The sequence below is a fragment of the Lemur catta genome, chromosome 6 (assembly GCF_020740605.2).
Source record: "Lemur catta isolate mLemCat1 chromosome 6, mLemCat1.pri, whole genome shotgun sequence".
Taxonomy (NCBI): Eukaryota; Metazoa; Chordata; class Mammalia; order Primates; family Lemuridae; genus Lemur; species Lemur catta.
In genome coordinates, this window is record NC_059133.1 from 86,100,769 (window position 1) to 86,117,885 (window position 17,117).

The 17,117-nt window shown below is 36.4% G+C and overlaps 2 protein-coding genes across 2 annotated transcripts in view; one reads left to right on the top strand and one right to left on the bottom strand.

Moving 5' to 3' along the window:
* C6H12orf60 (chromosome 6 C12orf60 homolog) overlaps positions 1-17,117 on the bottom strand; it is a 43,511-nt gene that overhangs the window by 13,560 nt on the left and 12,834 nt on the right. The gene's annotated exons all lie outside the window — the stretch shown is intronic.
* On the top strand, positions 1,349-15,310 carry WBP11 (WW domain binding protein 11). The gene is made up of 12 exons (XM_045554275.1): positions 1,349-1,496; positions 3,383-3,495; positions 3,996-4,027; positions 4,910-5,003; positions 7,620-7,816; positions 9,329-9,462; positions 9,679-9,878; positions 10,403-10,594; positions 11,022-11,123; positions 11,540-11,830; positions 12,948-13,130; positions 14,297-15,310. Exons 2-12 carry the CDS (start codon positions 3,432-3,434, stop codon positions 14,728-14,730), a joined length of 1,923 nt encoding a protein of 640 aa, XP_045410231.1. The 5' UTR covers positions 1,349-1,496; positions 3,383-3,431; the 3' UTR covers positions 14,731-15,310.

The window sequence follows — 17,117 nt, forward strand, 5'->3', positions numbered from 1 at the left end:
GTTGATTCTTACATCCAAGTACAAGAAATAAAAACTGCTCAGCGTATCTCAAAAATTTTAATTACGTAGGTGAAAAATTTTAGCTAGATGAAAGACCTTAATTTTTCCAATGTACTCTTCACTTTTTTCTCTTCTAGCATTGCTTTTTTAAGTTAGTTGCAAAACATCAAAATTTAGTTCACCTTCAAAATTAAATCTTATTTTCTTTATTACTGGTTTATAAGGTTTAACCTACAAGATCTTGTTATTGCTTTCTAAGACTCAAATTCAGTCTAAAATCAAATTAAGAATTTACTAAGATAAAGGTTAGTTTAGGTATGGGACCAATTTTATACCGTTAAGGGCGCACAAATATTCTGCTCAAAATTAATATCTATCCCAACCAATATATGTAAATATTTATATTTGATATTAAGAATGGGCCTATTTCAAGCTGATTTTCCTATAAGGGATATATTCAGATTAAGATAAGAAATAATCAGGAGTGTCCTTCAGCGCAGAATGTTTAAAATATTTAAATTTACCTTTAAGGGGAAAAGATGGGGGAAGAGTCTTGGGGAAGGAGATAGAAGGTAAGGAAAATAAGAAGACTACAGATAAGTGAATAATTCCGTTAGTATAGTGACATCACAGAGGAGTTTTGTGTGTTGAAGACGAGTAGGGAATTGAGCCAATATTTATCGCCCTCACCACCCATAAATTTAAAACTGATTGCATATCCCAACATTTCCTCTTCAAAAAAATCACTCCTGTAAATTAGCAATTTGAGATTCTAATACGGGCCCTGACCTATTTCTTCGGTCTACAAATATTCTGTGTGTCTACGAACGAGTATTAAATTTCCACAGGCACCAGGCGCCCACGTGGGGTAACTTGATGCTTGCAAAGCGCATTAAACTCTATGGCAAGTGCTATACGGACACTTGTTTTCCAACGGAAACGCTCCCAAAGCATCGCACGCGCCTACGTCATAAGAAACGTGAAAATCCAAAAACTAACACAATTCCAGGGCAGAGAAACGATGCAAAACAGCTCTGCTATCTTCCGAACATACCGGTCCGGGACATCTAAATGTTCTGGGTTCCCGGAAACCAGGTCAGAACGCCCCCAGCCGGAGAAGCAGGGCAGTCAGCCAATCAGAGAGCCGCTTTCTTCTTATTATTTCTATTGGACTAGATAAGTGTCAATCGACGTGGCGTCTTTACGCGTAATGAGGCGGGCTCTCAATACCCAACCAATCAGATACTGTATCAGAGCGGAAAAGACTCTGGTCCTGGAGTTCTTGGGTGCTCTCTATGGTTCCAGGGCCTAGCAACGCTGAGACCGCCGGCGGAGGGATAGGAAGTGACGTTGGGCTTGCGGAGGGGCGCGAGGTTTCAAGATGGCGGTGGCTGGTTGGTTGACCGAGAGGCTGACTTGAAGGCCCTACAGAGTAAAAAAGGCTGGGAGTCGTCTCCTCCTTGCTTCTCACAGCTCTGGGAGCCCAGCAGAAGTGTGAGTGTACGGAATTGCTTTACTCCGCTTCTTCATCTCTCTCGTCCCTTCCCGGGGCCTGCGCGGTTGCCTTGGGGACGACACCAGGCCTCTTTGCCGCGCTCTTCCTCTCCCCGGTTGAGGTCTCCGGGATCGCGGGCGGGGGTATCTCTGAGCCTGGGGCGGCGCGGCTTCCAGTGGGTACGCGACTGACTTCGCCCGGTCGGTTGGGACCGCCTCCTGTGCACGCTGGGTGGCAGCCTGGGGTTTGGGGTCTGGCACCTCGAGTCAGGGTCAACCGCCGTTATGGTTTCGGCAGTTGCTGCCGTTGCCTCTTTTCGTGTACCTGGACCCTGTCCCATTGAAGCTGCTTTGGCTATTTAGAGTTTCCCAACGGTTTTTTGGCTTCATTTTCCGCCCGCCTCTGCTTTTAGACAAAGAAGTAGTTTGTGTAGACTTAGGGCTCCAGTGTCTTCTGTAAAATTCTCTGTAATTCGTGTCTGTTCTGTGTTTCCGTTGTGAGAGAAGGGTCAAAATACGAGCCTGAGGAAAATTGGGACAGGAAAGCACAAAAGACACAGGCAATCACAGATACGAGAGCTTGTATTTGTACTGATTTGGCTTGTTCCCACCCTTCTTTACCCCCTACTCCCTTCTCCCCAAGCCCCCGTTTTTCTGAGAAGGAAGCACTTGACAGGGTAAAATACAGTAACAGCCCGTGGAACAACCCTGGAACATATAGTACAAATCCGGCCAGCTGAACACTTGGTGAAAGACACATTAATAAACTTGTCTGACAAAATCTTCTTAAAAGGGAGAAGAAAATTGTATGGTCTACCAATAGATTTGCTTTATAATCTTCCCTTCCCACCTTTTAAAAAGTGTCTATTTTCAAAACAAAACAAATTTGTCAACCTTTATTATTGGAAAAATTCAAAAAGTTAAATCTCCTACCTTTGGAGTAACAGGAAGACGTCATGTAATAATGTATTATGTTAATAAAAGTTTTAGGTTGCAAAATATTTTCCCTCAAACACAATTATTCCTTTTAGTTACCTCGAAAAGTACACATCAGGAGTTAAGTACTAGTAAGAAAAATATATATCTTAATCTTAAAAGTTTGGGGGACTTCTCAGTATGTTTCTAATTTTGCATGTTGGCATTTTTAGTTATGTTTTGAGCCCTTGAGATTCAGGAATTACGTCTGAATTGGAATAAAATATGGTTAAATTAATGAGTTTTTACTGTCTCAGAGGTGTTGGGAATGTACAGCATACATGCCAAGTAAAACCACGGAGAGAGGCAAAGGTGGGCTACTTGTCTCTGAGCCCATATGGGTTACCTCCATTCCCTTTTTATTCATCTTTTACTCTGCATGTAAAGAAAGTGAGGATGTAGAAAAAGGACTAATGGCTTGTCCTGTTTATGGTTTGTGCCCTACTGTTAAAAAGCATTTTTTAGTTGATTTTTTCAGTTAACAGAGTCAGTGCTGTGATCCTATAAGAAAAAAATTAAATTGATGATTCGGTGATATTTAAAGTGTTCTTCATACCTGTTATGTTTCTAAAGAATAATAGAGATCTAATTGTTTATGGTCAAGAAAGTTCAGGCCCTCTTTCTTGAATACTAACATCAAAACTAAGGAAAGAAGCCAGGCACAGTGGTGCACACCTGTAATCTCAGCTACTTGGGAGGCCAAGGTGGGAGGATGGCTTGAGACCAACCTGAGCAACATAGTGAGACCCTATCTCAGAAAAAAAAGAAAAAAAAAAACACGTAAGGAAAGAACAAAGGTCTCACAAAATCAAGAATTAATGGAATGTTTCTTTTCAGAAGATTGGTAGAGACTCTAAAAAGGAAGAAGTGTTGTAAATATAAGAGATTTAAGCTATTTCTTCATCTTCCCAGGTTTTTTTTTTTCTCTCTTAATGAACAAGTAAACCACACAGATTGTCAACATGGGACGGAGATCTACATCATCCACCAAGAGTGGAAAATTCATGAACCCTACAGACCAAGCTCGTAAGTGTCCATTAGTGTGGAATGATGAAGTAGAGGAATATTAAAAATTGCAAATAGTAGGGAATCTGTTTCATTGTGCTTAATTATAAGATCAGCAATGATAGGAAGAGTAAATTATATAAAGTTATCCAGTGTTCTTGTGGGCACATGATTAAACTTTAAACATGGAAAGAAATTAGTACTCTTATTTTTTAAGTTTGATTGACTTGAAAAGTGGAATTGGCTTAAAGCTTTCTTTTGTGTCTGGAATTTTGAACAAATTAGTTTTGTAAGCTCTTGTTTAGTATTTTATGTTATCTTTTTCCTTCCGATTCATAGTTATTTTTGAAGAAACATAAAAATGTTTTGACATTTTTGGTTGTCTTGATTAGAGGATGCAATTAACATCTAGTGGGTAGAGAGGCCAAGGATGCTGCTAAATATTATCTATATTAAGTTGGAGAAAATGCTAATATTCAAGATTTGGAAGTTTTATTGTCTCTCCTTCTCTCCCTTTTAAGGAAAGGAAGCCCGGAAAAGAGAATTAAAGAAGGTATGATTTCAGAAGCATCCTTTGTAACTTTGAGTGGTCTTGGGCACGTCTCGTGATTTGGGATTCATGGGTTTCAAAATAACATTTCCAGTTATTTTCCAGAAAAGATGCTTTATGCTTCTTATAAAAACTGTAAAATTTTCTAAGCCAAAAATTACCATACTTAGAAACTAAGCCAAAGTAACTTTGTAAGTAGGTTTATAACAGGTTATAATGGCATTGTTTATTTGACTGCCTTTCCCAGTGAATGAAAATATACTTTTAAACTTTTTTTTTTTTTTTTTTTTTTGCTGTTTGTTAAAACATAACTGCTTTAAAAGCTAATGAATTAAAGACTGGAAATAAGTATGACACTAGTTATTAATAGCTTTGTATATTCATTTTCCTGTTTAGTTAGCTATTAAGTTTGTGGCAAAATACTTCAGAATAAGAAAGGATTTACTTTATAGGATGGATGATGCTTTAACACATTGAGAACTTAGATATTTAATAATTTTCAATTGTTTTGTTTGTTTAGCATTAAATCCTGCAATACTTTATTCTAATATATAATTTTAGAATTTAGCTGCAACCCTTGTGGTTTTTTTTTTTTTTTTAAGAAACTTACAGTGTTTTTTGTTTAACTGCTAAAGATCTCACAGGGTTAAAAGAAATACTTCCCTAAGAAAGCACATCTAATAATTAACATGTCTTTATTTTATTTACTAAAGTCTAAACATTTTTGAGAATAAGAAATTACATATCTTTGTTTCTGGTGGTTGATACAAGTTATCAGAAACCAGAGAGAAGTTCAAAATTCAGCTTAAATAGATTCTTAAAGCAGATTAAAATAAAAACTCATGAGTGGCCAGCTTCTTGACATTCTGCTCTTATTTTTCCAAGAACAAAAAACAGCGCATGATGGTACGAGCTGCAGTTTTGAAGATGAAGGATCCCAAACAGATTATCCGGGACATGGAGAAATTGGATGAAATGGGTAAGAATTTATGTAAAGGTAGATAAAACAGTCTGATATACACAGAGGCAGGCAGGTAATGAGTGAAGTGACATAGGCCTAAGAAAAACAGAACGGCATGATGGCATTTGACATTTGGATTTAGTTTTAGTGTCAGGGAGACAAAAATCGAGTGGTGGCAGGTTATTGCAAATTAGAGATCCCATATACTGGAATAAGAGGGAAGTCATTATTTGGCTTCAGCTAGTTATGATATACCAAAAGCCCAGTTTGGCCAGCTTGATTTTCTAGGTAAGACTGAAAAGTGGTTTATGAAGTCATATTGGGTTTTTTGTTTGTCTTGATTTGTTTTTTAATGTTGGCAGCTACCATGTAAATCTATATGTTAGGCACCATGACTATAAGGCAATTTTCTATTTTTCCAGTCAGGAGATCCAAAAAGTTATTTGACCATTTAGTAAGGATATAGAAGAAAACATCAAATACTTAAAATCAAATTATATAAAATATCATACTAGGATTTGCCTACCTTTTTCACATTTCATGGAATAATTTTCTTCAGTTTCTTCATATGCATTTTCAGTGTTGCTCCATTATAAGTGCAATCAGTGAAATAGTTGCATGTTATCTTTCTTTGCATCCAAATGTTTGAGAATTATCGATGCTGCCAATGGAATTTTTATCCTAACCCACAAATACCCTTTCTCTTAATATTAGAACATATAGAGTATTTTGTCTTTTTTTATAGAAGTTTTCAAATATGCAAAAAAAAAATAGTCTAGTTAAATCCCATATTCTTTTCTCCTGTCAAGTTTTTGCCAGTTCTGTTATCTACCCTTTGCTACGTTTTTTTTTTTTTTTTGTATTTTAAAGTGATCTTTGCAAATTCAGTAGTTTTCCCCAAACAGAGTAGTAAGTACAGTGATATTCCTCAATGGTGCATTAAATGGGATTCAAAAACACCGAGTCATGTGGCATTATGGTATTACAAGATTTCTGAAATAATGTGGAAGAGCTTGTGCAGCTAACCTGGACAAGAGTTCTGGGTCAGGCTACAGGATCCCAAATCTTTCCTACTTCAGCTGTAACTGATTCCATTTATTGCCTCCCATCTAAATATCAGCAGGGACAATTACTTTCCTTAGGGTATCAGAGAATCCTTTTTAAATGACCCAAAATTGTTATTTTTTTTAAAGGAGATTAATAGTAATAACTGAGGTTTATTAAACATTTAACTTGCTATGCACCAGTTTTTTTCCACATATTATCATTTAATCCTCACAACAACTTTGTAGGGTAGGTGCACTCTCCCTGTTTTACAGGTGAGTAAACTCAGGCACAGAGAGATTCTGTACTTTTCTTAAGGTTGCTGCTATGTGATGGCAAAACTGGGATTAAAACTCAAGCATTCAACGCTTTTATTAATCACACTAGGAATTAGTGTGGTGTAGCAGTATACCTTCAGATTTGAATAAATTACCAAGGTTTGATAGTTAATAGGATTTAAAGAAAAAGATAAAGTTGTTACTCTTGAAGGAAAGGGGAGAAAGCAACACTTCATCAGGATTCTGGTTACAGTTTATGAAATTCAGTACAAGCTAGTTAAACCAGAAAGAAGCATTGGTTCCCAATTGAGAAATCCCCAAGGGAAGCCAGCCTTGAAAACCCAGATATCATCATCAATATTGTCCATCTGTCTAGTCTCCTCTCTTTTGGCCACATTTAGCATACTGCTGACAAACTTCTTCTTGGAATAGAATGTGGAACATGCATGTGGAATTAGTGGTAATTGGGAGACAAGGCCACGGGCAGCTCTAGATTTGTTTTATCCCTGCTTAACATCTGTAAGAAAAAAAAATCTGAGAGCTTCTCTCTCCCACATCTATGTTTAAGATCTCAGAGAAGGATCTGGTCCCAATTAAGATGAGCCAGTTGATCTCTGAGTCAGTCACTCAAAAGGAAGATGGGGGGATTAGATTGACCAAGCAGGCCTGGTGGTCTTATGCTAATTCCTCATGGAACAGAAGACCTCAAATTAAGCTCCATCTGATCAATTGGGGAGAAGAAGGGTTATGTGGTAGCCAGACAAGGAACATGGATCTGTCATAAAAATAATAGTTAAGTGGTAAGCCAAACACCACTAGATATTTTATATGTAATCCCATTTTATCACCAGAGCTTTGTTATAAAATAGTTGATGTCCCCATTTTCCAGATGAGGAAGCTAAAGACCAGGGAATTCAAGTAAAATGCCCAAGATTTCAGAATTAAATGACAGAACTAGTATTGTATATAAATGCAGGTCTCTCTGAGGGAAACTTCCATATGCTAGGTTTTCACCGTAGAGAAGTGAAAATTGATTTTTATTATAATGAAGATAAAAGTCAAGTAGGTGATATTTTTGAGAAAAGAAAGTAAAATGAATGGCCATCTGAAAAAGGTAGAATTTTAATAAACTTAATAAATCTTTAATAAATAAATAAGTTCTTTGAACAAAATTAAAAAGAGTATGCTGGTGTCTGGATCCCTTTAAAAAAGTTTTAGTATATAAGGAGGTTTTTGTTGAATTTTGTAGCCTATTGATACCTAAATCAAGTGACCTTTTGTATTTAATTCTATAATCTGCTTTTTCTCTCAGAATTTAACCCAGTGCAACAGCCACAGTTAAATGAGAAAGTACTGAAAGACAAGCGTAAAAAGCTGCGTGAAACCTTTGAACGTATTCTACGACTGTATGAAAAAGAGAATCCTGATATTTACAAAGAACTGAGAAAGCTAGAAGTAGAATATGAACAGAAGAGGGCTCAACTTAGCCAGTATTTTGATGCTGTCAAGGTAATCAAGTTTCTTTGGAGAAACTAAAGTGTTGTACAGATTGAGTATCCCTTATATGAAATGCTTAGCACCAGAAGTGTTTTGGATTTGTGATTTTTTTCACATTTTGGAATATTTGCTTACACCTAATGAGATATCTTGGGGATGGAACCCAAGTCTAAACATGAAATTTATTTATGTTTCATATACGAATAGCCTGATGGTAATTTTATACAATAAATAATTTTTTGCATGAAACAAAATTTTGACTGCAATCTATGACGTGGAGTTTTTCCATTTGTGGCATCATTTTGGTGCTCAAAGTTTCGGATTTTGGAGCATTTCAGATTTGCAAATTAGGGCTATCCAACCCTGTACTTATATTTGCTCTTAAAAGTTCATGGGAGAATTGATCACATTGAACCTCTTACTCATGGCAATTTCTTGTAAAACTAAACATATACTTACCCCACGAGCCAGCTAGCCTCTGTGATTACACAGGGGAAATTAATCATCTACCAACCCAGTAGTAATAGCCAAAAACTGGAAACAGCCCAGGCGCCCATTAATAGGATAATGGGTAATCAGAGTGTAGTGTATTTCTACACTAGATACCACTCAGTGATACTACTACTCAGCAATAAAAACGAATTATCTACTAATCCTCAAAACAACATGGAATAAAAAAAAGAAAGAAAAAAACATGGATAAATCTTGAAAACACGCTAAGCTTTCATAGTTATAATTCCATTTTTATAAAGCTCTATAACCGGCAAAACTAATGTGCGCAGGGAAGAAAATTGTAGCAGTGGTTACCTTGGGATGGTATTAGGGATTGATTGGGAAGGAGTGTGAGGCATATGCATTTGTCAGAACTCATTGAATTTGTACATTTCATTGTAAATATTACCTCAAAATAAAAGTAGAAAAAAATCAAATGGTGTAATTTTTATAAAGTAGGTAGTATGGGTTCCATTTTATAGGTAAGGACACTTAAAGTAACTCACTTAGTATCCTATTAGCTAATACAATAAAATTCAACACAGGCAGGCTAATTGTAGAGCCCAAGCTCTACCACTGGATATATACTATTTGTTAATTGGTATGTATTATTCTTCTGTCACCCAGAATATTAAATAGGGTAGCTTTGGTGCCAGATACTTATATACTATTTTTTAATTGATATGTAGCATTCTTCTATCACCCAGAATATTAAATAGGGTAATTTTGGTGCTAGATACTTTTAACAGTAGGATTTCTGTAAACAGCAGCTATTTCAAATTATATCCAAAAAGAATCAGCTGATAATAATGGAGGGAAATGGTTGCATTTTGGTTTTTATAAAGACAGATTTCTTTCAGTTCTTTAATAGTCTTTGGAAGTATTGAGGCATTCTAGCCTAGTTTTTTTTTTGTGATATTTATGTTAGTTGGAAAGGAAATCCAAGTTATGAAACAGCTGGCATGTCAATTTTAGTTTTGAGTAGGTAGATTACTTTTTTATCGTACTACTGAAAGGTTCTCTCTGTTTCAGAACGCTCAGCATGTGGAAGTGGAGAGTATTCCTTTGCCAGATATGCCACATGCTCCTTCCAACATTTTGATCCAGGACATTCCACTTCCTGGTGCCCAGCCACCCTCCATCCTTAAGAAAACCTCAGCCTATGGGTAAGGAAGCAGTGTCATCATCAGAGAGCATTTATTAAAAGCACATTCTGACTATTCAGTGCCAAAATGAATACAGTGGGAAATAAAAGACAATGTGGATGTAAGCAGTGTGACATTTAATTAAATATGAAATAACAAATCCCTTGAAAGTTGTTTAGAAGAGGAATTAAATATCTCATTATTGTTAAGTGATCACCATGAAATATTTTTTTACAGACCTCCAACTCGGGCAGTTTCTATCCTTCCTCTTCTTGGACATGGTGTTCCACGTTTGCCCCCAGGCAGAAAACCTCCTGGCCCTCCCCCTGGTCCACCACCTCCTCAAGTTTTACAGATGTATGGCCGTAAAGTGGGCTTTGCCCTAGATCTTCCTTCTCGTAGGCGAGATGAAGACATGTTATATAGTCCTGAACTTGGTAAGGAGTGACTATTCCTTTTGCTCTTACAACCTTTTCACTATCATTTTTTATGTTTGCCCTATTTAACATATTGTTTACCATCCTCAGAACTTAGGAAATAAATGAGGGTACTATATACATACTAATGTACATACAGATAGATAAATCATAGGATCTACTCAAGTAAAATCATCATGAATAAGGGAAGTGTAGAAATGTTTATTGTGTTTTAAATTAGGTTTTTCTTAGAGATGTCACTGTCTTACTACCAATCCCTTAAGACTTGCATACCGGTTTCTCTTTCAACTTTTTGGTCATCAGACTGGAGTGTCATTGAATACGTTCACCGTGAGTATGCGTATATATACACATTATTGCCATATGAAAGTATTGTCAGACTATAAAAAGCTGTATATGGGATTTTTTTAACCAATTAAGTTGTTATATTTTGAGTTAAATAGCAAAATTTTCTGTGTTTCTGGGTACTATGTAGTGGAGGATCCGATCATATCACTTGTTCCATGATCCCTTTCCATTTCCAGCTCAGCGGGGTCATGATGATGATATTTCCAGCACCAGTGAAGATGACGGCTATCCTGAGGACATGGATCAAGATAAACATGATGACAGTACTGATGACAGTGACACTGACAGATCAGAAGGAGAAAGTGAGGGGGATGAATTTGTACACCGTGATGATAATGAAAGAGACAACAATGAAGAAAAAAAGTCAGGTATGTGCAGATGAAAGTTGCTTGGTATTGATCAATAAAGAGCACACAAGCTAAAGGTCCTAATTTATTAGTGAATCTATGAAAGCAATTGTGAGCTTTTGAAAGGGGGAATAATAGCTATATTCATCTTTATATCTTAAAGTTTTGAAAGTTTTTGGCAGCTCTTTCTAGGCAATTGTTTTTATCTGTGTTCAATTTTATTGGCATAAAAACACTGATAGTATTCTAGCTAATAGTATTAAATGTTTTAAATTTATAAATCTTAAATTGCATAGCATATGCTTACCGCTAGTTGGCACTCCATTTGCTATCATTAACATGGCTATCTCTTCCTGCACTTCTGGGTACTTTATAGTGTGTGTTATGTAAGAAACATTTACTGAATTTTGTTGATCCCAATCTGCCCCACTCCCTTCCTCTCACTTAGGTCTAAGTGTACGATTTGCAGATATGCCTGCAAAATCAAGGAAGAAAAAGAAGAACATGAAGGAGCTGACTCCTCTTCAAGCAATGATGCTTCGTATGGCAGGTAAGGCAGGGAAAAATACTGAATCACCTCTTGGTATTCTCTTATGCCAGTTGCTTTACGTACCTTTTTCCATTTAGTATCTCAGCAACCCTGAAGTAAGTAATAAGCCTTTGTTTTACAAAACTTAAGGTTTGGAGCCATTATGTAGGCTGCCCAAAGTTACATAGCTAGTAAATGGTTGAGCTGTCATTTAGATCCTGGTCTTTCTTATTCTAAAGCCTGGTCCATTCCACTGTGCTGCACTAGCATAGATGAGGAGAATACTGTTTTATTCTCCCACATCTAAGTATTTTGTTGAAGAAGACTACTTGGTTGTTAAGATACATATATTGAGCATGTGTCTTAAGTCGTTTCTGTTCTTCAAGCTGTAAAAAAACTGAATCAACTCCATTCACCTGGTTTAAAATTCATTGCAGGTCAAGAAATCCCTGAGGAGGGACGGGAAGTAGAGGAATTTTCAGAGGATGATGATGAAGATGATTCTGATGACTCTGAAGCAGAAAAGCAATCACAAAAACAGCATAAAGAGGAAGCTCATTCTGATGGCACATCTGCTTCTTCACAGCAGCAGGCTCCCCCACAGTCTGTTCCTCCTTCTCAGATACAAGCACCTCCCATGCCAGGACCACCTCCTCTTGGACCACCACCTGCTCCACCTTTACGGCCTCCTGGACCACCTACAGGCCTTCCTCCTGGACCACCTCCAGGTAAGCATTTACATGACGTGAATAAATAAAGTTTAAATGAGGTTAGAGTGAAGTCATTCCAAAAAATGTCATTAGTATTGATTTTTCTTGTGTCTTCATAGTGGAATTCTCTAAGATATCAAGGATTCTCAAAGAATAAGTGAAACTTGTTGATTCCTTAAGGCATTGTTTGCAACTTACAGTTCTTCTAACAGCTACCTGTTTTTCTCCAGGTTTTTTTTCCCTTTTTTAGGGTTCTTATTTCTGGTTATAGCAGGCAGAAACTTGCACATATACCTGATACTTTCTTTAGTGTTAGTTTTTAATGTGACAGGTTGGCCCAGTTCTAAATTGGTAGCTGATGGGACTAGGGCACAATTAATACTATCTTGTGTTCTTAGGTTAGGGATTATTGACTGTCAGCATAATCTTCATAGTTTTTTTAATTAAAATTATCCTGTTGACCTGAAAAAATTTATATTTTATGTGTGTATATATATATATATATATATATATATATAGTTTTTTTAGTTACAGTTCTTTTATAGAGAGAAAGCTGATCAGTCTATTTATCAAGTATTCAGCTTGAAAGTATAAAAGGTTTATTTATAATTTGAAACATCATAAAGAACTTTTCAGCTATTTATCATTTTAATCCTTCATCCTACAGTCAGCCAATTAAGTTTTCTTCAGTTGAGCTAATACTTTTCTGATTAGTGCAAAGTGAAATTAACTATCTTACATCATTCTCAGGGGTCCTTATCTATATCTTAATGAGTTTCAGGGGGTCCTTAAAGCATTAGGCTTTATATTCCATTTTCAGCTTATACTGGAACCATTTATGAATTCTTAATTACCTTTGTATATTTCTAGCCTCTCAGAGCTGTGATTAAGCATGCTTTCTGTTGGTGCTGGGAATAAAAATAAATGATCCATAACAAATCCAATACCGTTTTTCTGGTGCTCAAGTATTTGTTGAGTGACTTCTATTTCTATGCATGTTTCATTAAGCTTTTGAAGTTAATTCTGATTACAGGTCAAAGTAGTAAGTCAAACCATATTTGAGTTCCCTTTATACCATAATTATTGCTTAATGTTTTATTTGTTTGACATTAATCTATCATTTTTCTCTTTTCAGGAGCTCCTCCATTCCTGAGACCACCTGGAATGCCAGGACTCCGAGGGCCTTTACCCCGACTTTTACCTCCGGGACCACCACCAGGCCGACCCCCTGGCCCTCCACCAGGTCCACCTCCAGGTCTGCCTCCTGGCCCTCCTCCTCGGGGACCTCCACCAAGGCTACCTCCCCCTGCACCTCCAGGTGAAGCTTTCAATTTCTGTAACAAAAACTTAAGCCTACTGCGTGTTTCATTTGATGTAAGACATTGTCAGATTTTAATATTCTGAAATCCAGAGGTATCTTACAATTGGTGGTGGTTTTTAATTTCTGTTGGCTTGGATTAAAGTAGTTTTTCCAGGTGGTATTTGCATTTGATTCTGCCTGTCACTTGAAGTACTTCTCTTAGCCAGAGAACCCATTTGATTAAATTCTCTATTTGAGATTTTTTGTTTCAGTTGTAATTATGAAAATGTTCCATGCATCTGTGTGAGTACCAACCTAAAGTTTAAAATCGCAGGGGAGATTTTTTTTCCTCCTCCCTCTACCCAGCATCAAGGTTAGACATGCAGATTTTCTGTGGGCTTGTTTAGTGTGGCAGATATATTTCTGGTTTACTATATTGAATGTCCCAGTTTGATACGAAGGTCTGCTTGGGCTTTTTCTTTCCTGTCTTAGTGGTAAATGGAATAATTATGCGTCTATATAATCATTAGCCTCTTGGATTTGATGACGTGTAGCGCTTTAAATTTAATTTAAAAGTGGCATTTGAAGAATTTCAAATCTGCAGTTCTTGGCATATGAAGATTGTATGTCTCAACTATCAATAGGACGTGAATTCTTTTCTAGCAATGATGACAGATTGTGATTAATTACATTCTTTCATTCCGTGTGCATTTAATGACCAAGGTTAAACTCTTATTTCCTACCCACTGAGTTACTTTTTCTTGCAGAGGAGCTGGTATGGAAATAAGTAGATAATACATGGAGATCAACCTCCTGACCTTGACCTTAATAATATCTGCACCATACAGCTGGACTAGAATCTTAGACTATCAAAGTTGAAATAGTATTTGAAACTGGTGGGTGTTGTCAATTTTACTTTATAAAGTAGGACATTATTTAGAGAAGAAAATCCCATATTCCTGTAAGTACAGGAATACAGGCTGAAAGCGAATAGTGTTTTATATTCCTTACTACCAGAATATATTTCCAAGTTTCAAATAGCCAACAGCATGAGTTCAACTTATTTTCTGTATATTGTTATCCATTTTTTAAAAATTGTCAACCTGTATTTAAACAACTTTAATACTAGTTAAATTTTATTAGTTCTTGTGGTGTTCATTCTGCCTGTTTTCATCATCATTTAGGTATCCCTCCACCCCGTCCTGGCATGATGCGCCCACCTTTGGTGCCTCCACTTGGACCTGCCCCCCCTGGGCTTTTCCCACCAGCTCCCTTGCCAAACCCTGGGGTTTTAAGTGCCCCGCCCAACTTGATTCAGCGACCCAAGGCGGATGATACAAGTGCAGCCACCATTGAGAAGAAAGCCACAGCAACCATCAGTGCCAAGCCACAGATCACTAATCCCAAGGCAGAGATTACTCGATTTGTGCCCACTGCACTGAGAGTACGTCGGGAGAATAAAGGGGCTACCGCTGCTCCCCAAAGAAAGTCAGAGGATGATTCTGCTGTGCCTCTTGCCAAAGCAGCCCCCAAATCTGGTCCTTCTGTTCCTGTCTCAGTACAAACTAAGGATGATGTGTATGAAGCTTTCATGAAAGAGATGGAAGGGCTACTGTGACAGCTTTTGATGCCAGAACAGGCTTCTGTTACAACAGTAGCCCATGAAGAAAGATGCTTTTATTAAACTTAGATGAAAGAGCTGCTTCCACTGTCAGGGTATTTTCTAATTTCAGTTGAAGGAATATCCGAAAGTTTAGCCTTGTTCAGAATTTACTGCATTAAGAGAGTATTTCATTCAGAATAGATTGGTTATTAAAGCAGTGCTGCTAACATCCATTCCCTTTCACACCACCATTTCATCCCAATTCTTCTCCTTCTCCAGTTCTTTCGAAATTTGTAATCAGGGGGATCTGAGTTCCTTACTTGTTTTGACTCTCTTGTGTGCTGTGGGCACTGGAGTAGAGATTTCTGAAAAAACCAGTTTATTTCATCTTGCCTTTTGTGTTTATTTTTAATATTTTCCTGTAAATATTTTGTAATATTTTACTTGTAGTGAAATGGATCACAATGTCATTTCCTATTAATACAAAGCAGGATATGTGGGAAGAAAATGTACAATTCTTTGATTAAAGTTATTTCCCACTGACCTGAACTTTGAGTGTTTCATGGAAAAAATAAATAAATGTTCTACACCAAGATACTCTGTGTTACTGATAATGTGTAAACATGATACCTGTTTTATGAGCAGAAAAAAAGCAAGTATTTAAAACTTAGGTTTTAAGGAATTATTTCTGGTACAGAATGAGAATCTTACTGAAAACTTGGCAAAAACTAAGTTTTAATTTTAAGGGATAAAAAAGGAATAATCTTTTCCTTTAAGATTATTATATTGGCTTTAGAGAAATTGAGAGATGTTACAAATAGTATGACTCAGCTTTTTTTCCTTAGAAGGTAGTCTTATCCTCAGTGATTACTTATTTCTTACAGAGCTTAGTGAACTGATACTAGTTGAATGACAAGGCCATTTTAAGCCATTTCCAAACTATTAATCAGAAAAGGTTAACTTTTTTTTTAATAGGTGGGTTTTATATGCTTTTATATTAAAATACTAATGCCTAACACTATTTGCATTGATTTTTTTTTTAATCTAGCTCCTACAGAAGATATCATTTTCTTTACAAAGTACTTTAATAACTAACTCATCCACCCAGTAACCTGGGGCGATGACTTTTCACAGAAATTTTCCCAATTTTACATTTGAGAGTATTAAAACTTAAAAAGGACTCATGATTTATCTAGTAGCCCAAAATGTGTATTTTATACACACACACACACAATGTATGCATTGTGTTTAGGCTAAGCACAGCTTTTCACTGTATATTAAATGCCTTTCATGAGAATCTCATACCATCAAAAATTGGTGATATCCTAAAATGTGGTGCAGTAATACAAGGCTTTTATTTTCTCACAGTTTATTTCTTTGGTGAATTTTTAAGGTTTTTATTCTGAGATCTTTTGTGTATCTGGCTTTGCTTGTAAGTTATTTATTTGCTCTAAGATTAAAACAAATCCTGCTAAGACACTAAATAGATCATTTTGAGTTTGGTTTTTAGTGTATAGTTCAGCAGGTGAATTGAATCTTTGATCATCTAGATGCAAGGATTGAACACAATTACCTCATCCTTGGATCAATATTGTAATTAACAGTCTCAGCATAAACAGTTACTTTTCAGTATTTGGACTGCAATATTTTTAATGCTTTTTCTTGAAATTTATATTCTTTCTGGGAGAGATTTCTGGTTCGTGTTAATGAAAGGAAGCTATTGACAATTTATCATAAAGTCATTTCCTAAAATTGCTAGTTTTATTTTCTGAAAATTAATGGTAAAGTCGGACACATTTAATACATCAGCCGCAGCTTCAGAAAAGGGGAATCAACAGTTATGATTCTGGGTAGACATTTGTTGTCATGATTTATGTCATGGTATCAAAAATGGTTAGATCACAGCTGTGAAATGTAAGTCGGATGCAAATCTTCAATCAGATATATAGATAGGCATGGTACTGCTTCTTTATGAAAGTGTCATTTTATTACACAGCAGTTGCCCCTTAAAATCATTTTGAAATTCCTTTTACTCTTTCCTGAGCTTTAAGGTACTATAAAATGTGAATTAAGGATGACCACAATAATATGTTGCCATGGCATAGAATCAGCATAGAGTTCCAGATGTTATCCAAGGTTCTGTTTAGTTTCAATTCTCATTTTGTATATTCTAGTTTGTGCTCTCTATTAAAATATCTCCTTACATATAGCTGGGGAAGGTTATTTTTTAAATTATTTTTATTGCATTCAAGTAATTCTTCAAGACCACAGAAGATGCCACAATCACCACCTCTTGTAGAACTGCACAGCTTGTGTTTTATTCCTAACTCAAACTGGAGCAGGTCTAATGTCTGAAATTGTTCTTCAGCCAGAAATAGCTTGGAGGACAGACCTTATTGCAG

Excerpts from the sequence above, each read along its gene's own strand:
- WBP11 (XM_045554275.1), top strand. The coding sequence starts at position 3,432 with ATGGGACGGAGATCTACATCATCCACCAAGAGTGGAAAATTCATGAAC. Across the intron at positions 3,496-3,995 it reads GAACCCTACAGACCAAGCTC|GAAAGGAAGCCCGGAAAAGA; the intron begins GTAAGTGTCCAT and ends CTCCCTTTTAAG. Across the intron at positions 11,124-11,539 it reads AATGATGCTTCGTATGGCAG|GTCAAGAAATCCCTGAGGAG; the intron begins GTAAGGCAGGGA and ends AATTCATTGCAG.